The sequence below is a fragment of the Megalops cyprinoides genome, chromosome 11, assembly GCF_013368585.1.
Source record: "Megalops cyprinoides isolate fMegCyp1 chromosome 11, fMegCyp1.pri, whole genome shotgun sequence".
In the NCBI taxonomy this organism is placed as follows: domain Eukaryota; kingdom Metazoa; phylum Chordata; class Actinopteri; order Elopiformes; family Megalopidae; genus Megalops; species Megalops cyprinoides.
In genome coordinates, this window is record NC_050593.1 from 16764917 (window position 1) to 16791710 (window position 26794).

Here is a 26794-nt window from a genome sequence, read left to right on the forward strand (position 1 = left end):
TGTTGCCTTTCTGTGCCTAAAAGAATCTGATGAAGTGTGATAAAAAGGCACCTTTTTCTGATTCGGCCCTCTTTAATACAATGAGGGTCAGATGCACATTCCAAAGGCACAGATTTCATGGTGAGATTAACATTACACCTACTGCTGCTGCTACAGACAGACAAGCAAATACTCTCTGATCAAAGGCACACGATGGAAACATTTGGGATATGTTGTTGAGAAGACTCTGCTCTGTGTTTGTGCTGCACAAAGACTAAGAAGGTGAGAGCGTTAATAAATGTGAGAGAAAATCTGCATCTGAAATAAAACTGAATAAAGAATAAAACTGAGACAAAAACACTAAAGGGTTCCTGTGTGTTAAATTAACAACAAAGTCAGAGGGTGTAATACAAAAAGAACATCACTAATATACTGAAATAGCCCGCCTTTTTTTTAGTTATGATCTGAGGACTTTGCTTTTAAACTCATGAACAAAATACCTTGCTTACCTTAAGACACATACTACCCTAATCGAGCTGCTCTCAGTGATAATAATCATGGGAGCTATGATATCCTGCCCGGTAACCTTCCATTCCATCTCCAGCCACAATGTTTGTTCTCATGTTATTGGAACAAATGTGTTCGATTTCAGCGACAATGAAGTGTGTGTAATTTGTGTTTTATATTCTTACAGTTAAAATATGCCAATCATGCAATATTCATTATTTAATACATACATATTTTTTTCAAAATATTAAGTTAATATTAATCCATTTGGAATGTTAATGTAGTGCAAATAAGAATTAAGTGTTCCTAAAAAAACGTATGGTCTATGATCATTCCTCTCATTCCAGTGATTAGCAACACAAGCCAGGAGCAGGATGAATCATTTGTTAGTGTTTCTCATGCTGGGATAACTGCTAGATATTTTGTCCTTTTTGTGCTGTGGGCGGGTGATCAGACAGGAGATTCCTTTCCTTTTCTCCTCCTCCACATTCCAGTAGTTACGGCATTCCCAGGGAACAAACTCACATTCCTGGGTCTTTGTTGTATAACAGGACATCTACCGACAGTAAATGACAAGGGTCGTTCAAAAAAGCTTCCTTCTTGTCAAGAAACTGGATATGGTACCAAATTGAATGGAACCAAATATGTTAACTTCAAAAAGCCACCCATTAGGAATAAGGTAATTCTCAAAAGACAATGGAGCATGAAATGGGATAAAACTGTCTCATGCTCCCCACTCTGCTTAAAGTCACATAAATTTTCTGATTTAAATAAAATATCATTTAAATACCAATTCTTCATAGAGAAAGCAACCAACATGTGTTCTTGCTATAACATGTGTTATCTTAAAATGTTTTGATGTGCTAAAAATTTCAAATAAAACACAGACTGCTATTTCTCCTAGACCACATTAGATGCACTTTGCAATTGCACTGGATAATGTTATTTACCGACTGACAAAATGTTAATGTGATGTCATCCAAAAGTTTGTTATGTTTTGTACTTAGTAGCTGTACCTCACTAAGTTCATTTAAGAAACGTTTCGTTTACATTTATCACACTCGGGAAATACTCAAATGTGTTCCAACATTCTTCTGCATTGTGTCCAGTTATCTATCTGGAGGTCACTTTTTCTGGAGCTGCCTTTACAGCTCTCTGTGGACAGGGTCTCCAGTGTCCCACCTCACATCAGAGCCACACCTCTTTTTTCATGCGAGCGTTTTCTGAGAGAATTTGGAGGTCTTCAAGCTTGTTTTTTGAGTGAAATTACTCACAACCTGCATATTTGTCACAAATCTAAAATATTATTCTGTTTAAATGAGATATTTGTATCTAAGAGCTCCAACAGGAACTCCCCTGGGTTCCTGTTGGGATTCGGATGTCTTGGGATCTGTGTTACAGTGATAAGGTCCCGGTCTCATGCTGCAGTCACACTTATCGCGGTGTAGACGTGCCCCCCCTCGCACACTCCATAATCACACAATCAGACCTGCAGAAAGTGAAAAGAGACCACCACATCAAATACCGCATGTCACACGCTTGTGCTTTAAGATAAGGGAGTTTCTTATCTGGCCACGCAGTGCTTTTTAATAACTCCCGCCATGGGCAAGAAAGCGGTTCTGTTTTACGATTTAAATATACAAAGATTTTGCACAGTATCCTGTTTCCACCTGCTCCTGATGTGAGATCCCCCACATCTCAGCAGAGCATTGAAAAACACATAGCATGTGAGAGACTCCGCACAAAAGTTCACATGCCCCCCCTTTACCCAGTCTTTATGTATCTGCTAAGCCATTCACACATGCCAGCTATCTCACGTTGGTTAACAGTAATGGACAATAACTGACAAAAATCCAACGTCAGCATATGCAGATTTGTTTTTTAAAGACAAACATTGTAACATGTTATCTTTGCATTATTTCTTTTATCACTTTGAAATATTTATTCAAAGTCGTAACCTGCACAGAGTTCATAAGCAATCAGTAATTACACAGTACTGTCAGTGCTGGTTTTAGTGTGTTCTGAACCACCAGCACCCTGGCCTGTAAACATATGAATAGTTAAATACTGTGGGGATCTTCCTTTACATAAGCCGGCAGGTTCATTGGTAATTGACTTGTTTAAGTAAAATCTATATCCAATTGCATTTGTATTCAGAAGGCAGACAGTATTATTTCCTGTGGAAGGTTGTGATAAGTTGTAAATAGTAAGTCAGTATGGAGGTATTTCATTACATTACATTACATTCATTTATCAGACACTCCTATTCAGAGCGACTTCCAGCACAATAGAAGTTGAATGAGCAGCATAGCGTCAGCATAACACTATTCAAGGTCTACCCAAAGTTAACTTGTACAATCTGACTAGACAAGGGAAGTTACATATACTAACATATTTCAGTCACTAAATTTCGCACTGAATGCATCACAGTTTACAACAGGAAGGCTCGGAAAGGTCTCATCCTTTGGGAATTCTAAGCAAACTACTGAGCTATAAGACATCTGTGCAATTAGACGTGGGTTGTAAATGGCTGTGTACTAGAAAACAAGGCTTTGGCTTTTTATTTCTAGCTAGATGCTACACTCAAGCACTCAAACCTAACCAAGCAAAAGTGTTAGACCGTTATACAAGCAAGTAAAACTATATTCTGTTTTGATCATACTGACACCCTGGATAACTGCTCAACTGCTTATAATGACATAAACTTTACATGTGTGTAATGAAATAATATAATATAATATAATATAATATAATATAATATAATATAATATAATATAATATAGTAGTGTAATTAATGTAATAAATGTAATTACACCCATCAGTTGTGTGCATTACCAAAGAGGATGTGATGTGTTTGTCCATCTCTTTCAACTTCCATACCAATAAGTGATTTTGCTGCAGGTTTTATAAAAAAAAAAAAAACAAATACCTGCCATGAGGCCTTCTTTCTGCGCAATTACCTAGGTTTGGTCTGTCTTGTTGCTTGGCAATTTCTACCCAGCCAAAGTAGGGATCTATTCTGTATTCTTGACTGACTGACCTAAAGCCTGTCCCAAAATCACATGAGTGGAGTAATTCTGGTGTGGGAGTACAATGTGACAATCACAGCTGCCATAAATGCTCTTGCAATTGTTTCAAGCCACCTTTGGTTTGGAGACGTGTTACAGAGAGACATCAGTGTTTACTTCGCTCTTTATCGAGCTGTTTTAGAGGTGTCATTTCTCTAACCTCTACATTACTGTTTTATTGGCCAGTGCCCAATCACACTCATAAAACACTTGCAACTTATAAAACAAGCCCTCTGGCCAACTATATAACATGGTAAAAAAAAAATTAGAAATAACAGGCTGTTGTGTGTAAAGAGTGGCTTAAACTCAAGCACACAGGTGAAAGGGAGAAAATGGTGAAAAAGTGACCTCAGTGTTCCAGAGGAATTATTCCCCCAAATTCCTTCTTTCCGGCTAAGGCACACCTGGCCACAGCCTCCTCTTCACGTGTAGAGACCCCCTCAACTTGGATCACTCGTGTATCCCTCTATACTCCCGTTCAAGAGAACAGGGAACAACACCTTATCTCATTTACCTAGTCCACATGATTCTTGAAAATCGCAGGCAAATGTACCATGCGTGAACTTCCCAGACATTATGAGTAGGCTACTAAAGAATCATGGGAATCAGGGGTGGCACACCACCTGAGTTTTGAAATTAGAGTTTTGACATCTTGACAATTTCAGAGCCATGAGGTACCACCTACTTTGCACAATATGCGGTGCTATAGAGATGTTCAGTACCTACCATAGGTCCAGGACATATAAATGCACCAACTGTTACCCTGAAATTATCCAGTCATTTCTTTCAACTTATGGTGCTTCAGTTGGTTGTAATGACTGCTGTTTGCAGATAGATTAAATAAACCCTCATGCTCTAGCAACAGTTTGATAAATTCTTAATCTTCCCCATGCATTTTCACCTTGGCACTTACTTTTGCATTTTATCTGTTATTCCATGGAGCCTTCATTACTTGTTGCTGCGCTTCAACACAACAAAAAAAACTGCTTGCCAAAGAAACAAAAAACTGCTTGCCAAAGAAACAAAAGCAGCTCTTTTTTGTTGTTATTGTTGGAATATTACATCATTGAATGGTTACTTTTAATTGGCTGATGTTTGTCCGTTACTGCTCCTGAAGTCCACCATGAACAGGAACTAGCAGAAATATCATATGTGCTTAATGTTCCTACTGTTAAGGCACTCAAAAGCATTGCACTAGCACTAAATAGTAATAATAGGTTCTGATTACTAGTTACTTATTGCTAGGATGAAGACTTGTATCATTTGAAATGCTTGCAGAGACTAACAACTAAACATGTAGACTCAGTGATTTAAAAAAAAATGTCCATGTTGTGGGGCCTCCAGTGAATGTAATGGGAGAGAGGTTCTGATTTAAGAGGCAGTACTACCTCTCTACTGTCCCTCCTGGAAATGAAGTGCTCATCCCAGCTGTGGTATTTTACTATTTGAAACATTGAATTTCAGTGTTTGAAAACTTTGAACACATCTGAAATATAAAATATATAATAAATTAATATAAAACTGAATATAAAACTTACATTTTAACATGAATGTAAGCACTGTAACCATGAATCACAAGTGATGGAATTCAAATCTGACATTTTCATGATAAACTACAATTTAAAATAGTATAATGAAGACTGTTATAGGGGTATTGAATAACACAAGTTGAGAATGCAAATTCAAAATGATGCAATACAGATCCATTTAGTCCATTCAGTTATTCAATTTAATTGATACAAATTCTATTCGGAATTACTCTTTAATTACTAATCCCGCAGTCTATGAGTTTTTTTCCACACAAATGTCCAGAAAGGAACCATACATCCCCTCAGTACCACCAGCTGAGAGTCCAGGGGAAGCCATGGCCCCCCCTTTGACCCCCGTCAGAGAATGCCCACCCCTCCCCCTCGTACCCGTTCTGGTGACTGTGAGAAAGTTCCAGGGAGACAGGCGCACAGGGGGTTCTGTTTGCTTAGATCCTAAAAAGGCCCTCAGAGGTTTTTTTAAGGAAGGGTGAAAGTTCAGCTTCTGGAGGTCAGTGGTTTGGCCCTGTGACACAGAGGACCTTTGGGTAGAGAGTTACTTTATGGACACTGTGGAACTTTAATGCACTGCCGTGGGTTTAACACACTCAGCTACTGTTTGCTGAAGGACAGAGAGAGCGTGTCAATCCACCCGATTTAACCGAGGCTGATTAAACATCTCTAATTCTGCTTATTAGCAGCTGCCAGGGTGCTGACTTGCACCCACATGTTTGAACAAATCCCTGCTGTCTAAAGATCACTGCATTGCCTGTTAAACATCTTAATCGTTACAAGGCAGAAATCATTGCATGACATCATATCTCAACATGTAACACCTTAAATGGACTAGGGCCCTTTTATCGTGAGGAACTCTCAGCCTGATATGCCTTCTTGATTTATGTATTGAGGAAATGAAGTATTGATTATTTGTCATACTCATGTATTGTCTCAAGCAAGCAGGGCTGACTTTTAGTATTATACACCTGCATACAGAAGTTACATGTCACTCAAAGCTTTTTAAACCCATTGAAAATATTACTCTTTAAATGTAATTATATCTATCAATTATATCTATTTTAATCAAAGTGAGCCTTGTATCCTCTGTATTTGTTTTTTGACTTTAAACAAGCACGGAGTCCTGGGTCACATAAGTGTGAGCCATAAAAAAATAATTGAATTGACTTATTGAATGTTCAGCCCATAAAAAAGGAGGTTAGCAAACAGCATCACTGGCAGGTTCAACAGCAGTGTGTGAACTCTTTTCTTTTTTTTCTAATAATCTTTATTAGTTTTTTCAAGAAAGTTTACATTATACATATGAAATTATTAAGAAATATATTCAATACACATTGTGATAGCTTACATTTTTTTCCTTGAAAAAAAGAGCAACAGATGTTGCCCCTTTGGGTGCAGATAAGTATGGGCCCCGAGAGGGAGAGAGTGACCCTCCTGAGTGACAACCCAGTTTGCAAACCTTTTGTGAGCATATTAATAAGCAAGTACACCTATCATAATACTCCAAGTCTAGCCTCAATTGATGAGTATGCTCATTTAGACAGAGAGACCTTTTTAGGCCATGTTGGATTTTTCCAGCAAATTTATTTAGTCTTAACTCTCTGATCTAGATTTAAATTCCAGATGAATTTACATTCTGAACTAATGCACATGTTTTTTTTTCTTTTGAGGATTAATTTATAGTCCTAACTTACTTGCAAGTAGTCAAAGACAGCAATGGATGAAGACATTTGAGGAAATCTCTGAAACTCATTGTGATGTGCTGCCCCCCTTTGGTCACAGTATGAAAAACAACAAATGTTCCTTTCACAGCTACAGGATTTTTCACTATTTCACATGAATTAGGCTAAAACCTAACACACAGTAAAGTGATCCATTAAAAAGCTGTGGTCTAGTACCAAACCCACACACCACTGAAGATGTTTGTGTACATGTGCACATATGCATGTGTGCAAGTGTGTGTGTGTGTGTGTGTATGTGTATGTGCATGAATATGTGTGTGATTGTGCATAACAATTCCTTATTATTCTTTGAAAAACAAAATAAAATATACATACACAAGGTGCTGTCTATATCATTTTCCCCACATCAGTCCAACTCCAGTGTGCTGAGAGCCCCAGGGGGTCATAGAAGGTAATGCCTGAACTTCCCATCACCAGTTTACCCCCACCTCCCTGGCTCCCAGGTTTAACAGCAGGTGATTTCACATGCAGGAAGCACCGTGTGTTTACCATCTCTCTCACTGATGGTAAGGAGGCATCAGGACTCGTTCTATAAAACTCGCCACACCAATCACACCAAGACTCACACATACACACAAACCGCACCAAGACTCACTTTACACCCACTCTGTCTGTCTCTCTCTCTCTCTCTCTCTCACACACACACACACGCACACACAAAAACACACACACTCACGCATATACAAAATATGAAGACTCACTCACTCATACACACCCCAGCTCAAAGAGGCTCGTACACTACACTGTAACTTTCATATACCACACCGACACTCCTACACAGCACCACACCAAAGACTTCACTAGTTAAATCTTTCATACAGCACACTTGTTATTATATAGTAGAAGTGATTGTAGTAGTAGTAGCAGCTGCACTGGCAGCCTCTCATGTCTGTGTCACTTACAAGATAACTGTTTGATGGATTAGATACAGCTGTATTTCTACTAAAGCAGCTGACGTACTACATCTCACTCAGAAGAGCAACAATATTGTTCCTGGACCACAACGTAAATGCGTTTGTTCGAAATGTCTGTTCTTATACATTTATGTGTTCAAACATGTAGGCTCTCAGTTGATGTATGAGCAAGGTCCCTGAAATTTACGTAGGTCAGTACATTGGCTTCCTGTCTGCTGATAATTAATGGCTTCATTGTTGAAGGAGAGGAGCTCTCTACACACGACGCTGGGTTTTCTCACGGCGCGGTGGCGCTGCGGGGTCTGTTTCCTGGCATTGAATCGGCTGTCGCGCCCGCCCTCCCCTCTCTCCGTTCCCTGGCTGATCAGCTCCTGATTGCTCCATTTGATTTTACCACGTCGGAGCTCCTGGTGGAGGCAGCCTGCCGTCTCTTCCTTCCTCTGGCCCTGGGATAGAGGGAAGTCGTCTGCTTTTCATGTGATGGAAGGGAGAAAGGGAAAGAGTGACAAACCACACAGAGAAGAGCTACTGGACTAGTAATCTGGCCCTAATCCAGTTCTATTGTCTGTCACCTTGATTTTGTGGCTTTGTTGTGTTTTGTTTGTTTTTATAATATATATATATATATATATATATATACAGCTATTTTAGTATTAATCACAATATACCCACTGAGCCACACATGATTGTTCCAATACATTGTGACTGACCCCCCCTGTACACTTTTCCAAAGGCTTGTGAATTGTCTTTACAAAGTATAGTTACAAAAAACATTAAACCACAAAGCTCTGCACAGTGGTATTTGTGTCGTGCCTTGTGAATTTTGTGAATCTGAGAGGCAAACGTCTCTGGTTCTGTGAAAATCCAGACGAAATGAGGCCCACTTTGATGCTGTCTACCAGAACAAGGCCAGGAGCCTTAGGAGTGAGGAGATGTCTGGAGTTGGAGTTCAAAGATGTGGAGGTCCAAGGCGGCCCTGCTGGTTGTCCAGCTGTTTTAACACAGAATGCATAAGCATTAAGCAGCCAGGTGGCTGCTAAGTAAGGAAATTAGATATCGAGAGTAAAGCTACTGCACGTGACAGTGCATTTTATTAACAAACCCCTGGACTCCATTCTACAGCAAAACCAGGAAGAAGCAGGCTGACCACTCCATGCGCACACACACACACACACACACACACACACGTACCTTTTATCTTTGAATGACTCTGGTTTGAAAAATGAGGGGGGATTAGAGGTCCCAGCTGTTAGTGGTGTGATCAAAGCGGAGAGAAGCTCTGCGCTGTCACTCCCTGTGTTCTGCAGTCCTGCTCTGTGCAGGATTATCACACCTGCGGTTCAGTGAGTAACCCCAGGAGACATGGGAACAGGGACCAGGGTGGTGGTGGGGGGGGGGGGGGGTGCACTGAAACCTGTCCCTTTCACAGCGGTGTCCACCAAAATGTTGTCATTGCACAAATCAACGCAACACATCAGGCCCAGGACTGAAGCACCAATCTGTCCCTGAACCTCTGACACACCCTTTGTCCCCTCACACCTGTATTAATGTAAAGGGGAAAAAATCCCTAGTGGACTTGTGGAGGCATTGCTGTATCAATGTCAAATTACCTGAGTTTCAGTTAATATCAGCTTGATTTATAGTTCTGTGAGGTTCGGCTGGTTGTCTCTCTGTGTGATGTGCCTGCCCTTTCTAAACCTCAAAAAGCCCCTCTAGTAAGCCATGCCTTGTAAAGCTAACTAGAGGGGTTTAGACCCTGTCACTCAGACTTACCCTCAGCACTGACACGACCACAGCGCATAAAATACCATCAACACTCACACCTAACCACTGCCCTGACAGACCACAACACATAAAACACCATCAACACTTAGGCCCAGCCTCCACAATGACAGACCGCTACACATCAAATACCATCAACACTCAGGCTCGCCTTCCACACTGACAGACTCAATACCTAATCCAATAGCATCAAAGTCCTCGCATGGGACTGTAACCGTTCCCCTGCTGTGTTTCATAAACACGGGCTTAGACCTGTAGATGTGCTAAACGTACACTCAGTGTCACTGCCATTGCACATTCCTAATGGGATTTAATCTGAGGACATTCTTCCCTGCTTCCCATTACTTGCCATGGACAGAGAGAATGCGTCGGCCTGAAACAACCCTGTGTTCCTCACAGAGGGACACAGTGTGATGCAGCTGTGTGAGAACGCTGCTCTCCTCTGTTCTGTTCCACCAGCACACGGAGAGGTAAAGCGATGTCTGCAACACTCAGAGATAGTACATGGAGGTTTCTGTTTTCTGTGTGTTGCTGTTGATCCTGCCAGATCGAATCAGTGCGGTGAGGGGCCTCTTGGAGGGGTGTGTGACCCGATCGTGGGAGTGGGACAGCGTGCCACACTAATGACCTGGTTGTGTCCTATATGGGATCCTGGCCAAGATCCACCCTGCGGGCCAAACCTGAAACATCAACATCACACATACCTTGTCACCAGAATATACCCTTTCACAGGTCGATTCCTGCATAGGCGCACACTTACGCACAACCACACACACATACACACACACACACATACGCACACACACACACACACACACACACACACACACACACACACACATTAACACAATGACCTGCTTGCTGTTCAGCACTTGACATTTTGTCAGAGGTTCAATGCTTGCTTTTAATGTTATTGCTGATAAAAAAAACTAATGGGATCAGGCTAGCGAGGGCCAGAACAAAAGCCAAGTCAGAGTTGTAGCTCATGGCATCATACTGAACAGTGACATTTGCTCAGATTGAGATGAACACCTGGACTTTGTCTGCAGTCCAAGCCTGAGGTTTTCCCACGTTATCTCAGTCACCTGATTGCTGTGATCATAGATGTAGGACATGGTCCTTTCCTCCTTTCCCCTGCAGACACACACAGAAGCAATGTAGCTAGAGTTTATATTCTTTGCCCACAACACTCCTGGAAGTCAGCCAGCTCTAATATTGCTAGTAGGCAGAGCTGGCATGGGTCAGCATGACAAAGAGGATGGGCTCTACAGTGGAGTTAATTAAGCACAGGATGTTAATTAGTTCTGGTGTGATTGGTTATGGCTCTCCCCTTCAGACCCCTGTGCCTCTTATGTAGTGGCATACCTTCCCTTATGAATGATAAACCTGATGTGGATATCACTTACATTTCTTTATTTTTGATTGAGTAATAAACTTATTTGGATGCCAAAACCATATATTACAGGCTACTTCTTTAATCCTTTTTTTATTTTTATCTTGAGCTGTGTTCCTTTTTAATTAGTTCTCCTTTTGGTCTACATATTTCTATTTTAGTTCTTAAAGATGTCTGCTTCCCTTTCCCCTTCCCTCTCGGTTGCCTCCTTTATCTTCCTCTTTGTGAATATAACACACTCAGCTCTTAAAGACCCCTCATCTGAGCACCGACTGCTTCAGTTAACTTAATGAACTATTCTGAAATGCCTGCGAGGAGTTTGGTGAATGGCATGCTAAAGAGTGTGCCATGAAAGGAGCTTTTTTCAGTATACCTCATTTTGAAGTATGTTAGAGACTTTTTATACTATTTCCAGGCTGCATAGCCAATGTATAGATCAGGTCTCAGCATGCATGCACACATACATGCACAGACACACACACATACAGACTACATCAATGGTTAGCTGTAAATTGTGTTCTGGAGACACAAAAGGCTTGAAACAGCAGACAGCTTTAAGAGGAACTAGTGTTGGTTTTTTCAGATCACTGTATGGAGGAAAGACAATTTCTCATTCACAGGAGATAATCTCACCTGAGCCTCTAAGATGTGTGTATTTTCGTGTATGTTCAGTGAGAACCTGGGGAGAGAAACAATGATCAGTGACACGCAGTGACATGTCTCTATCGACTCTGATAGACTTGGGTCTGGATCAATACTTCACATATCTATCACCCACAGCTAATAACAGAACCAAGTCTGGATCAATACCTCATACGTTCATCATTAACCCACAGCCGATATTGAGTGTCTGGTTCTCTGTCTAAACCTAGGAGTCCACTGGGTCCAAATACAAGTCAGCAGGGTCCTTGCAGTTCACAAGCAACTGTCCTGAGTTTAATAATGATGATTATTTCTATATGTCTCCCGGTGCCTTTAATCAGAAGTAAAGATCAGTTAATCAGTAAAGACTGAAAGAGAGAACAACTGGAGAAGAAATGTTTGGCCCAGTTTGCGCATGGGACGCTACACCAGAGAAGGATGATTGTTGTGAAAGAGTGAGGCAGACCTCTGTCCTGGCTGCTGGTGGCTCCTGCTTTCATTAGATCCCTGAGACTGACGCTGTCCCTCAGCCTGCTGCCTTCTCTTAAAAACTCTCAATTAACCTCATAGACTCAGTGAGGTGCTACACAGTGCCATGCAGGTATTCCCTAACCAGACAGCACATCCATGAAGAATTACATACAACTCAATGTTTAAGATGGGGAAACCTCTCCTCTGCTGGTCTGGGGTTAATGAATTTCCCACTGATCTCTCTGTGATTGGACACCAGGGGGCAGTGTTGGATACTGCAAGGTAAATCCAAGGAAATGATTCTTCAGCACGTACGTCACTGAAAGCTGCAATGGAGTGAACTCATTGTAGAGACATATGGGGAAACAGTGAAGTGGTTGGTAATGAGGACAGGCTTTAAGGAAGTGGCTGTAGAGGTTAAGAATCTGATCCTGTGACACCCCCTCCCTCCCCCCAGGCATTTGATTCAAGCTGAGTTTGTTTCCCAGGTGGGGTACTGGTGTTGTACCCCTGAGCAAGCAGCTTGAGTTAATTTGCTTCATTTTTCATCCAGCTACAAATGGACCATGTACAGAAAAAATCACAGTCCATGCATCATGACAGAACCAGGGTCCATGGCTGACCCACTGCTGGTTGACTGCAGTCTTCTTTCACTGAAGGATATGGAGAAAACACGCATGCTAATGTTTTTAAACACTATTCTGTGATACACCAAAGGAGTGAGGTCATCTTAGATACTCACTATCAGGGTGTATTTATTCATAAACAAAGCAAAACTGTTGCCAGGAAGTACCCATTGCTGCTTTGCTCAGTGACGGTAAGAAGAGTAGCTCTGGAAGAATATGAGGTTTGTGACCTCCAGTGCACACTACTGCATGCCTGAGTGCCAGGATTCTTCCTCTTTTGTCGTATGGCAGGGTTCCACAAACCTGCCTACTTCTGCCAAACGTAGTGAAACTATGCCCTGGGCACAGCTAAAACTTATCTGGAATCAATAACTTTTAGCCCCACCTCACCTACCCTCACATTGAGCTGGCTGTAAGTGAAAACTGTATTAAAAAACTGTATTGTATAAAAAATGTGGCTGAATGTGGCTGCTCACTCCATTTTGCAGAAGTGAGCCGATGGGGTTTTTAAAAGGTGTTGCTCATCTGTGCAACGACAACACCCATCGAGTGAGGTCATAGCACAAAGCATCCAGCAGAGGGCGCTGCTAAACCACAATTGTCCCAAGTCCCACTTCATTGCCCCCTTTAGGGGTTCACACACCTCATGTATCACTCACTGTCATCTCCAAGTTATCTCCGAAGCCCTGTGTACAACTCATCATGCTAGCCTCAGAGAGATGGCCTGGGTGGTTCTGATAACACTGAGAGCAGAATACCCTCATTCCTTGCTGGTGTGCAATCTGAAGCACCCAGGAAGTGCTGGCAGCTGCAATGTGGCTGAAGGTTAGAGATCGAAATAATGTACGCCAGCATCCCGCAGCTGCTATTCAGTGTCACCACGTTTCCTGAGGCTACTGCATTCGACACAGTCTGTACTTTTTCGTCCGTATCAATGTGATTCAGTCACATATTACTGGAAGAAGACTGCCTGTTCAGGTCCCACTTCTGCAATCTGTGCATTTTTTTGTTGGTTTGGCTGGTGTTTTACATCAACAAAAGCTATATTTATTGTTCTGGTACATATGTTCCATTATAGTCAACACTTCTGAGTACACCACAACAGTGAACAGGAACAGTATCCATGTCCATGAATATAATTAATATAATACTAATATTAAAGAGACAGCTACTGGAAAGCTTTTTTGTCTGTATAAAAAGGATTCATATAAGCAAGAGGCAATAATTTGAGCATCTCTTCAAATTTACATATGAGCTTTATATATTATAAATGCATATATTTTATATACATACATTATTCCCCTTTAATACACTGCAGCAGAAATATTATATACAAGTAAAACACTGTAATTCATATTAGATTTCAAGATCAATCTTTGATGAGCTGATTTAATTTTCACCCTTATTCTTCCTTAGCTTTATCCTGTTAAAATCAAGTAGAATTTTTTTGTGTGATTTTCTCTGTGTTTAATTAGAACATGGGAAAATCCCGACTTTAACTGCATTTTTAAGCTGGGTTTGGTTTCCTGAAGAAAATACAGGACCCAAATGAAACAATGCAACATCACTTGTGGACCATGTTAGATAAAGAAATCAATGACCCCATTTCCTGCAAAAACAAAAAAAAAACTGAATCCTCCCCCAAAAAGCCATTATAAAAGCATTTTGTCACTAATATGCCTTTTCCACTACGGAAACATCTCTTCAGGTTTTTGGGGAATTTAGCACAGTATCTTGTTTCTTTCATTTCTCAATGAGAAGCAGACGACACAGAAAGCAACAGCTTTGTTTCACATGATAAGAGAACAGGGAATACATTCATGTTTCTGGGACACTGGGAGTTCCTTTCGAAAAAGCGTCAATAACATCCAAAGATACAGATGGCTGGTTTCATTTCCCCTGCTTTAACTCAGAGGGGAGCGCCAACCATGAGAATGACACAGGCCGAGTCGAATTAGACAGGCGGCGTGTCTGGAGGGACGTCTGGCACTGAGTCCTTGAACCACCAAAGTTTGCCGCCCACTCTAATGAGATCAGGAGTTCTGTCAGGAAAGAAGAAGCTCAAATACCTGCTTATGCAGCCAGCTTATGGTCTGCTGCCAGTGCTTCCACCTCTTCAGGGAAGCTATATGACTGACCCCTCGAGGTGACTGGTGTAGGGAAGGTTGGCGTTAGGCTCCTCTACCCTGCACAATGATCTATGTATGGTTCCAACCACCACTCCCCAGACGATGAATCGATCCAGGTTTGGGGCGTGCATATCGGAGGTAATTGCAACGTGAGCACAAACAGTTGTCCACCTCAGATCAGTGTGGTCCACCTCTGAAACACTGGTGGGTGTTTGTTTGGTGTCCCCAACAAAATTTTCCCCTCCGTGATGTCATCAGCTGGATTGCTAGCTGTATCCGCATATCTGCTCTTTTTCATATCAGTGCATTCTTGAATCTCTGCCACCAGTGGGCCCGCAAACACGTTGTAACATGAATCAGACGGCAACCGTGTCAAGAATCTGTCTACAGGACCACCTCATGTAGAAAGATGATTTCTGACTATATTAGCTTGGCAAGCTGAGCAGCAGATAGGACAGCTTTGACTCAGGACCTGGCCACGAAGAAGGAAATGTGCACCTGTTCCTTATCTTCAGAGTGCAGATACACCACAGAGCCAGACACTTGTTCAGAGGCAAAGTGGTGGTTCCTCCTCTGCTGTGCAGACCAAACTTTAGTATTACAGTGAGACAGACCAATGTACAAATAGGACAGAGCCAGAGAGCATGTGTTTCTGCTTCCTGCATCTTCCTGCCATACAAGAAAGAAATTCCCCATGCGATACATGCACTGCTCTCCGTGGAACTAAGAGAACTGTCCAACCAATTCGCCCACACTCTACTCTACTACACTAAATAAATCAGTAACTTAATCAAGTCCTTTCAATCAAAGCTTTGCAAAACTCATTAGGGGATGTGGATAACAATTTTCATTGAGTAAAAGCAGCAAAAAAAAGGTACCATCCGTGTTTGTCAGCCTTTGACCTTTTCCCAAAGTTTCCCTGTACAGACAGACAGAGGGGTGTGTCAGTTTGAGGGAATGTGCTGTGCTTCCCCAGTTTCAGGTTCAAAGACGTCTGAGAGGAAAACAAGTTCACCCCTAGTAGGGCTGACTGCTGACGCACTCACAGATCCCACTTTCAAAAAAGTTCAGTTTATGAATAGCTGATTATTCATATTCATGATAAAGACATTTTCCTTCATAGAGGTGAGTCTGTGTATTCTATGGTCTTCTCCTCCAGTGCAGTAAATAGGAGCACTCCACACAGTGCTTAAGGTGACGTCACTACAGGTATGTTTGTCCAATGGGTCCTTCAATCAAGAAATCAGAGAAAGATGAAAACAAATGGCACATCTTCTGAAACAGGATTCAGAGGAAGCGCTGGTGTTTATTTCTTGTAGGTCCTGCAGGTTTGCCAGTTCAGGGTCTGGCACATTGTTCCATTTCCTGTTCACTGAAAGAGGCACTCTATTTCAAGGTATTCCATTTTGCCATGTACTGGAGGAGATGTTGCCAGTGTCAGATTCCTGATATAGTGTCTGTTCCTTTGATCAAATCCCTGCAAAAGAGAATAATATTAATGCCAACCATTCAGAGAGGATTTTAAACTATATAATACACAATCATCCCAGGTCACAGTTTCATCAAACACAAACAAGGTACACTGCAAGATAACCACTGAATAATGTAATAATTTCACTAATGATGAAGTAAAACTTGAACATAAGATATTGTCAGACTACATAACAAAAATGGACAGCAACAGTGGATAAAGTAATACCTTTTTACTAATAACATAACTTATTACATTATCAGGTAGTTATTATATTGTCCAGTGAGAAACACATATTTATTGGATAACATAAAATTTAAATTTATCATGGAATACAGCTCTAAAATCAACCCAAAATGAACTTCTATCTCATGTATCTTTTAAAATGACAATTTCTTATTCTATTTTGCAAGACAGTTGAAAATGCTGAATGCAGAAGTTGAAAATGCTGATTGTTGAAATAATTTTCCTTATTTTGCATTATATGTTTTGCATTATACCTTTATTAAAATATGTACAGTGTTTCCAGATTGAAATAAATTTAATAAAATAAGCATTCCATCGTTGTGTTACTGCGGTGAAAGTGGTGCAAATGGGTCGTGTGTTTTAAAGCTCCCTGCGCCACAGTGGTTCAGTCAAATGAGCTGAAGTATTATTAACATCAATGCAGCCAAACTGATAAATAAATAAATATTGTGTATTTTTTCTTTATCCTTTATTTAACCAGGAAGGTCCCATTGAGATACAATATCTCTTCTGCCAGGGAGTCCTGGTCAAGATGGTCAGCAAAATGAAATAAAAAGGTTTCATATAAAGGTACAAACAAGGACAGATAAGACCACAGAAACATATCAAAAATACAACAGACACAAAACATACAGGGATCAGGGGCTAAGAGGAATCATGGAAAATAATGGCGCATGTTAAAAACAATGACATTTTTCTGTAAAAACAGAAATTTTAAAATATTTTTAAGCATGTTGAGAGAGGGTAAAGATTCTGAGTCAAGTATGCCTTGCAGCTCATTCCAAGCTTGCGGTACATGAAAGGAAAAGGCAGATTTACCCAGCTCTGTTTGGGTGGTTGGGACCATGAGGAGAATTTTCTCTGATGATCTAGTGTTATACCTACTAGGGCAATATATCAGCAAACTAGATATGTACTGCGGTAATTTACCCAGTAAAGCTTTTGCAATAAAAATTATCATAAGGGTTTTTATATAATATAATATATAATATAATATAATATGATATGATATAATATGATATAATATAATATAATATAATATAATATAATATAATGGGGGACTAATCCATACCTGGTGATTGATTCTGACAACAAGTGCAGGATCCTAGAAAAGGGGAGACAGAAAGGAAGCATGTTGTAAAACATGAAAGAAAAACAGATATTCTACCTTTACATTTGCTACAGACAGGTTTTTAACAGTCTACAGTCTTTGGTGTTTTTAGAAATCATTCAGCTGAATCCCCACAAAACCTATGTTTTGTTTTGTTGATGAAAAGGACTACTGCTACAGCAATTTAACTGTGGACACCAAGGGCAAAGAAATGACCACTGTGCTCAAAAAGAAAAGAAACCCCTCTTTGACCTGTGCAAGTTACACTACAATATATGATTGATTACAATTATTAATTATCATTGAAATTTATTTCAATCTCCGGTTTCCTTAAAGGGTTCATCAGGGTCCAGTAACTCCTGACAGTCTCTGTTAATACTACAGGCAAGAGTATTAAGTCATATGGAGGCAAGAGTGCCTTTTTATTATGTTAAGCTTCAACGACCTTTACAGTTCTTTTTAACCTCAATATCAGCTTATGCTTGTTACTACCAGTTCTTTTCATCCTCAATGTCATCTTATTTTTTTGTATTAACAATGCATGCTTCTCTAAATATTCTTTTACTGGTATGTAGATCAGAAGGGAAAAAATATCATTCTGTTAGCCGTCAGAGCATGAGCTCCTTAGCTGATACAGGGGCGGATTTGGGGTGATCACTTGCCCTCTGCTCCCCAGTTAGAAAGGGGGGAAAGGAGATGACAGAGAAATATCTATCCTTTAATCTTGCAGTCATGTTCGATATTTTTAGGGAATCCTTCAGCTGAATCCCCCCAAAACCTACGTTTTGTTTTGTTGATGAGAAGGAGTGCTGCTACCGCAACGACGCCACACACAGCAGCGACCACAGCCACAGAGCCAACCCCACCAGGGCTACCTGGGTGCCCATTATCCTTGCCTGCAAGATGACAGAAATGAGCCATCGTTAGCGCTGCTCATGCCTTCAGCTTCACTGCATCGCAGGGTCTGCCGAGGCAAAACGGCGTGCAAAGAAATGGCAAGATGTTCCAGATCCATGACCAACACTGAATATGAGACACAGTTCTATGTTCTATTGTGCTGGAAGTGGCTGTGGATAAGAGCGTCTGCTAAATGAATGTAATGTAATGCAGTAGTCAGTACACACACATGGGTACGCTTTGGGAAGCTCAGTCCAATAGGTCAACTGCTGGCAGATATTTTGTTTAAGGATGATAATGACATTCAACAGACCAAAGGAAAAAAATTGCTGTTTCTAAACATGAAAAATAACTGCATATATCCATGCATGATAAAAAGGTCTTATGAAGTTCTTGCAACTCCAGCTTCAGCTCTCAGTGTAAGGAACGACTACTGTGATGCTGGATACAGTACATTATAATTTTTAGTATTTTTCTTAGCAGCTTACACTTTCATGTAATATCCGACCATTTGTACAGGTGATCTTCCAGAAGCAAGGTTAAACACCCTTTCTCAAAGGTACAGTAGTAGTACCTTACCTAGAGATCAAATCTGCAGCCATCTGTAACCAACAAGCCCAGTTCCATACACCACACTACCACACTACATAAAGCACAGTAGACAGTGACAACCAAACTACCACACTATATAAACATACAGTAGTCAGTGAGAACTACACTACCACACCATATAAAGCCCACAGTAGTGTAAGTGAGTGTGCTCTTCGCTGTCTGAGTGTAATGACTATATAGAATGAATATATAGAGTCGATATGACACATACCAGGATACTCACATTCCTTGGCGGTGACAGAAGTGTTAACAGTCTCTTGGAGTGTGGGGTTCAGGACCGTGCAAGTCACCATTTGACCTTTGGAGATGTTGACCCACAGACTGCTTTGCACTGAGGTGCCATTATGGGTGGTTTTAATTTCGTGTGGGTGGAGAGTGTGGTTCTGGATGCTCCAGCTGACAGTGCCTTCAGGGAAGCCCCCCTGACTCCCGCACAGCACCTTTGCCAGTCCCGCCCCCTCTATGCAGGAGATCGTTACCTGTGGTTTCTGCCACCTTGCTGGAGGAAGGAGACAAACGTAGACAAGAAATAACTTGTACACCTATCCTGTAGAGGCATAGTTTTTCTATCTTTATGGCAGTGTACGTCTCTTTCCTTTTTAGTTTTTGTTTTTGAACTGAAACAAACAGTTCAACCAATGCAAAAATCAGCCCAAATAAATGATCTCCCAAGAAAAGTGATATTCAGTCAAGATTACTATTAAAGTCTTACCTGTAACATTCAGGGCTATGCGGCAAATCATCTCAAATCCCAATTCAAAATTCTTTTGAAAGAGAACATCCACCTCAGTTTGGTAGTCCTCAGCTATCACAGTGGTAAGCTTGAGGGAAAAGTTTCCAAAAGGTAATTCGTCCATGAAGAGGCTTGTCCTGTTTCGATAGAGCCTGTTTTGTCGGTTTATCTCCACAGCTCCCTTGTTGTACACATAAGCCACTTTGGGCTCGCTTTCACGTGCCTTGTTACTCCCCTGCCAGTAGATCCGGGTTCCACTGAGGTCCATTGGTTTGCCATGCCCGATAGAACATGGCAAGATGACAGACTCTCCAATTGTTGCGGTAACTGAAATGACTGGAATCTCAGCTGCTCTAGTCCTCTGACACCCTGCTAAATAACCAAAAAAAAAATCAATACAGTGTGCTTGCTATCATGTGTGTACTAGAGCTTTCAAAGACCCAGCTGAAGTATGGACACCCAGAAGAAGGACAACCTGGTACCAGATGGGCAGACCCCATAAAGTGGCACAATTTTTATCGCTGGGACTGGACTGAAACAGGTTTACCACCAAGTTACCACAAAACGTTTTTGAAACATTTCAACTTTGCAGCAATATTCCAGTTATAAAAAACATTGTGAAAATGTAATGCGTATGCTTCAGTCTTGTATAATTCACACAGTCAATGAGAACAAATGTGAGCAACTCCTGGTCCTGGCAAATAGAACTAGAATAGTAGAATATATATATATATATATAGAATAGTTTATAGTCTATGAACCTGAGTCTTCAACTAAGCATAGAAGACATAGAATTACTACATTTTTACCATCTGTTAAAACTGATCAAATGTATGTATTTGGGCTGTAGGTTGAGTGGTAGCACAGGAGGAGTTTACTGCAAGCTCAATTCACAAATTTCCAGCATGGCCGTTCTCTGCTAGGCACTGCCCATGGGGAATTTGGAAAGAGCAGACTCATGGTCTGCTAATTTATGGTAACAATGGAAACATTAAAATATTCCTTTGATCTTTTTTACTGGAAACACACATGCATGCATGCATGCATATGTGTGCACACCCACACATACTCTCTCACACACACACACACACAACCAACCCACACATACTCACACACACACACACACACAACCAACAAATGGTTTTGTCTAAATAAAGAAAAGCTAAAAGACGTAGCAAACATTTCTCAGTGAAGATCTTTTAAAACAATGCCGCATGGAATGAAATTTACACAGCTACGTACTTAGACAATGGGATGGTGTGAAATATTATAACTGCAAACTGAATTCTTAAATTCTACCAGAAAGGAATCCTGTAGCTAAATATAGGTATAGTTACATCACATCATACAAACAAACAACACTTGTTTATATTCTGGGGGATATTACTGAATTTTGCTTGATCTTAGTGTGACAGCTATAAATAACATATCTGGTGAGTTGGTTCACAAAGAATGCTACAATTTTCCAAAAGTCCCAAGCTCCCAGTTCTGGGTGATCAGAAAGAAAGTAGATAACTTTGTGTGAGAGCTAATTGGCGTTAGCAGAAGTTGTCAAGATGGGCATGAGTCACTGTCTAGCTTAAATGTCAGGTAAGTCCCAAAATAGTTGTCATTTCTAATTTGGCTACATTTTCTAGAAAAGCAGTCAAAACAAAAATTCCAGTCCCTCTTCTTCTAAATCTGACTGAGAAAGGAACACTGTGTTGTTTAGGGATTGAAAGAAAGGCATGTGCTGAGACAAGTACAAGTACACCCTAACAGAGCAGATAGTGATCAGGAATTGATATACATACAGTGGCAGTCAAAAGTTAGGACACACCTGATTAAGGTGATGGGAAACATGTATTCAAGGACATCTTCATCTAAAGACTTGTGCTTAAATGCTTGAAATTTGTTTCTTAAACAAATACAAACGGTGAAGTTGATGCCAATGTTTGAATTTCTTTCCAAAAGATTTTTAACTTTAAAAATGTTTTTTGGCCACTTTGACGAATCTAAAATATATGATGAAAGATTGTATTTGTTTATAACACTTTTAGGTCACTGCATAATTCCATTTGTGTTATGTCATAGTTTTCATGTCTTCAGTATTATTCTAAAATGCGGAAAATAGTAAAAATAAACAACGAAAAATGTGTCCAAACTTTTTACTGGTACTGTATATTGGCGAACAGGAGTGGGTTTAAGGATGGAGTGACGACGATGCCTGCACAAGCATCAGGGTACTCTGGGAGTGTATTCTGAGCAAAGGGGTCTGTTAAACCAAGGTGTACTCAGCTGCCATTGGCAGTGACATTTCAGTGTGTCATTCCTCTGTTCAACATACAGCATCACTTGTATAGATGAAGAGAGCTGGTCTACATTTTGTTCAGTCAGGCACAATGGGTCAGGGAAGGGACCACGGCAGCAGGGACTGTAAGCCCTCAGTGTTGATTCAGCAAGTGGAAAATCCCGGGTGAGAAAGAAGGAACTTCTCACAGAAGACTGTAGAGAGGAAGGAGAACAGAGAGTGAAAGGCTCTGTAATGGCGTCATCACAATGATGATGAAATGGAGCAAAGAGCAGCCTGATGGTCCATCCCTGACGGTCACTATAGGTCACTGGGCAGAGGCAGCCTTCAGATTGTACCATTTTTCCGCTGAAGTTCTCAGTTCCACAGTACAGACAGTGGGCTCCAACTCTTTTTTTTTTTTTTTTTTGCTTGCCAGGTCACCACAGGGGCAAAAGTGTGTATTTCACTATTTCACTACAAAACCAAGCTGACTCTTTTTTCACATTAAAACATTGGGATTTTGATCCTTACTGTGAGATTATTAGCAAATTCGTTTTTGTTATGTAATACACACACACACAGAAGCACACTACCGCTGAATCCAAGGTCGAAGCCAAAGGCTGTAGAAGAGGAGATGGTTCAAGCTAGCTTGAAAAAGAGGTGACTTTACCATGTGCCTGAAATGGACAAGGCAAAAATCTTAGGTTTAAACTGATCAAAAAGCAAGGAGAACAGCAGCCAGTGTTGAGTAGGGTGGAGTATCGTTTGAATCTTATCGATTCCGGTTCTGCTTATCGATTCCAATTCTTATCGATTCCCCGTTTCGATTCCAAAATGGTAAAAAAAAAAAAGAGGTCAAATGTTGAGACACATACAATAAAAAATGTATGATCCACAGACATGTGCATTAAAAAATCTTAAATAATAGAAATGGAGAGACTATTTTAGTGTTCTGGTGACAAACACATGCATCTTTATTTGTCCTATATTTTACTAGTCAAGTACATCACACACTATCCCCACTATCAACAAATAAACACCTCGTCCAGAAGTAATTTTGACCGTCAAGGCAAGCAAATGTAAAAGCGTTATAGACTTAATCTAAAATGGATTAAACGTATTCTTTTGGCAGTCAATCTGCACACAATAAAATATAATGACAAAGCAAAATATTTTTTTCAAAATCTTTGCAAATTTATTAAAGATTATACTGAAATATTTAATTTATGTAAGTCTTCAGACCCTTTGCAATAGCATTCCAAATTGAGCTCAGGTCCATTCTGTTTCCTTTGATTATCCTTGAGATGTCTATAGAACTTGACTGGAGCCCACCTGTGGCAAATTGAATTGATTGTACATGATTTAGAAAGGCACACACCTGTGCATATAAGGTCCATTATTCACAGTGAATGTCAAACAAAAAAACCAAGTCATGAAGTCCAAGAGGCTATCCATAGTCCTTCACAATCAAACAGTGTCAAAATGTATATCTGGGCAAGGGTATAAAACCATTTCTAAAGCCTTGAATGTTCCCAGTAGCACAGTGGGCTCTGTCATTGTGAAATCTAAGAAGTTTGGAACCACCAAGACTCTTCCTAGAACTGCCCATCTGACCAAACTCAGTAAACAGGCAAAAAGGGCTTTGGTCAGAGAGGTGACCAAGAACACAATGGCCACCCTAACAGAGCTTTACCAGTCGTCTGCAGAGATGAGAGAACCGGAATGACAACCATCTCAGAAGCACTCTGTCAATCAGGCCTTTATGGTAGAGTGGCTAGGCACAAGCTACTCCTAACTAAAAGGCATATGACAGCCTGTCTGGAGTTTAACAAACTGCACTTAAAGAATGCTGAAGGCATGAGGGAAAAGACTCTAGTCTGATGAGACAAAAATTGAACTCTTTGGGCTGAACTCCAAATGTTACATCTAGTGAAAACCAAGTACTGCTCATCACCAAGTACTGGCGAATACCATCCCTATAATGAAACATGGTGGTGGCAGCATCATGCTATGGGGGTGCTTCTCAGTGGCAGGGACAGGGAGACTGGTTAGAATTGAGGGAAGGGTGAAGGCAGCCAAATACAGAGAGTGCACACAACCTCAGATTGGGGCGCAGGTTCACCTTTCAGCCCGACAATGACTCAAAGCATACAGCAGAGACAATGCCGGAGTGGCTTCAGGAGAAGTCTCTGAATGTCCTTGAGTGGCTCAGTCAAAGTCCGGACTTGAACCCCATATAATATCTATGGAGACACCTGAAGCTGGTGGTTCACAGACACTCCCCACCCAATCTTAGCTTGAGAGGATCTGCCAGGAAAAAACTGCCAAAATCCAGGTGCACAAAGGTTGCAAAGACTTGCAAAGCCAGTAATTGCTGCCAAAAGTGCTTTTACAAAGCTTTGAATAAAGGGTCTGAATACTTATGTAAATGAGAAATTTCAGTTTTTGATTTTTAATAAATTTGCAAAAAATTCTAAAATGTCTTTGCATTATGGGTTATTATGTATAGACTGATAGCCAAAAAAATACATTTAATCAATTTTAGATTAAGTCTATAACTCAACAAAGTGTGCAAAAAGTTAAGCGGTAGGAATATTTTCCAGAGCCACTGTATTTCTTACCTGGAATAGAACACGGACAGTTGCATTTTCATGATAGGTTAATATCCTTCTTACAATTATATGTGAAAATGTATGAAATACATAAACACATTACAAAAGTTATTAAAATGACACAGAGCTGCAGTATTTTGTATTTTTACAAAAGGCCTTCAGGAGCAAAGTAAAGTCACTACAGATGAGCATGAATTGTAGCAGTTTGATATCCCCAGCAAGACAGAGCAGAACTGTGACTACTAGCAGAATTCTTTAACAAACATGATTTAGGTCATTCTACATTTTAAAATGAATGAATAAAATATCAGGGTACATGACAAAAAATTTATGGTCAAGACCAAATCTATTGCCCCATCTGACAAGGCAAAAACCTCTCCACAATTCTTCATGCAGATTGTCCCATTGAGGACTTTTTTTAACTACCCATCCAAAGCTTTTATGCTTCTTTTATACACTTTTATATACAGAGAGAAATTACACATGCACCCACAGTAATTTGAATTGAGATATGGAAAAATATTGTTAAAAAAATGTATCTACGTATACTAAATAGAGGAAAAACCAATTCCACATGTACACCTGTTTCACTAAACAAATTATGTTTTACATGGTCACACTATTGACAATACTTCATGCACGCTAGATTTCCACAGATTGCCATCAAATGCCCCTTTTTGCACCACGGTAACATAATGCGTCGAAAATTACAAAGCGACATATCTAAAGTAGCCTACATATGCATGTCCATTCACAACGAAATTGAAACACACTTATGCTCAACACGTATGAATTAAATGGCCATTATAACTAACGCAAAAACAAAAACTCGGGCCCCAATTCAAGAACTTTGGTATTCAATCCATCCTAATCTACTTCATACTACGACTGTGACTTCTGGGGGAAATAAATAAGCTATGTTAACATTTATCTCATAATATTATCATATATCATAATATTATTTACTAATTATCATTGATGATACGGCTGATTGATAGGAAGTTGAAAAGAAGCTGACTGAATAACTAGCAAATAGCCCATGTCAATACGCAACGTGTATGGATAGTTCTGGCAGTCGATGAAAGTCGATCACAGTACTAATTCAAGAGACCACGAATTTGTATTGTCGCTTTCATCTGGTTGACGCCAAAAAAGAACATATTCCCTGGGAGATGCCGTTACATTCTGACAGCAAGTCAGAGAAAACAACTTAAAAGGACTCCTGCCCCGTCCGTAAGGTACCTTAAACTAAACACAGGCATTTTACAAGTTATTTGCGGACGCGTGGGAACAGGAGTTTTAAAGCGACTCAAGTGAGTAGTAATGAACAGGTATTCGAGGCTCACTTCAGAATTACGCATGGCAATATTCGAAATAAAAATGGTCAAATTTGTTAACCGAAGTTCTCCATCGCTAATGTGTTTAATTGTGTGTAAGAGACTCACCCAGCAGAGACAGCAGAATGATGAATACTCTCAGCCGTGCCATTTCAGTGTCCATGCAGATGAAACAACAGGAGCAGCTGAGTAGAATGAACTCGTAGCAGAGGTATAATGTCAACCAATTTAAGACAGCTTGTGTGGTCTCTTCTACACTCACTAGTTAGTAAAATCTCGGTTTTCAGTGAGGTTGCATTAAGTAGAGTCGACGCATTTCCACCATCAGCATGTTACAAGTTGAGGACAGAGAACACGTTCTTAACCAATTAGGATGTAGCTAAATAAATCCAGTGGACTTCACTCCGCCGCTATTGAGGCGAAGGGGAACTTGCGTTATGGAATGACTCATCCGTAATCGTGATCTCACTGAGAAGGGAAGACGCACGTTCTGTTTAGATTTATTCACGTCAGCGCGAATGGGCTTTCTGGAAACACACAGTCCTCCCTCTCCACGAATGGATATACGGATCCGTGTTGCTTTAGGATATTTACACAATTTACCCAGGTTTTGACCAGCAGGTGTTACCTGCGTTGTTGGGTTTGCAATCCATGCTGCACTACTCTGATCTAATGTACATATACAAGCAATTTTCACTTTTGGCATTTC

General features: G+C 40.5%; 1 protein-coding gene across 5 annotated transcripts; it reads right to left on the reverse strand.

The window, feature by feature from the left end:
• Positions 1-10066: 10066 nt before the first annotated feature.
• Positions 10067-26513, reverse strand: LOC118785970 (butyrophilin-like protein 2). Of its 5 annotated transcripts, XR_005005304.1 has the most exons (9): positions 26194-26513; positions 19844-20236; positions 19343-19630; positions 18405-18518; positions 17584-17616; positions 14735-16271; positions 11560-11605; positions 10619-10667; positions 10067-10213 (listed from the first exon to the last, which is right to left on the reverse strand). XR_005005304.1 is itself a non-coding variant. In XM_036540937.1 (6 exons), exons 1-6 carry the CDS (start codon positions 26246-26248, stop codon positions 16264-16266), a joined length of 891 nt encoding a protein of 296 aa, XP_036396830.1. In that variant the 5' UTR covers positions 26249-26513; the 3' UTR covers positions 14268-16263. The 5 variants fall into 5 exon arrangements, 4 of the variants coding, with proteins under 4 accessions (XP_036396830.1, XP_036396828.1, XP_036396829.1 ...); XM_036540937.1 differs by lacking the exons at positions 10067-10213; positions 10619-10667; positions 11560-11605 and having other exon boundaries at positions 14268-16271; XM_036540935.1 differs by lacking the exons at positions 10067-10213; positions 10619-10667; positions 11560-11605; positions 14735-16271; positions 17584-17616 and having other exon boundaries at positions 18193-18518; positions 19844-20233.
• Positions 26514-26794: the final 281 nt, after the last annotated feature.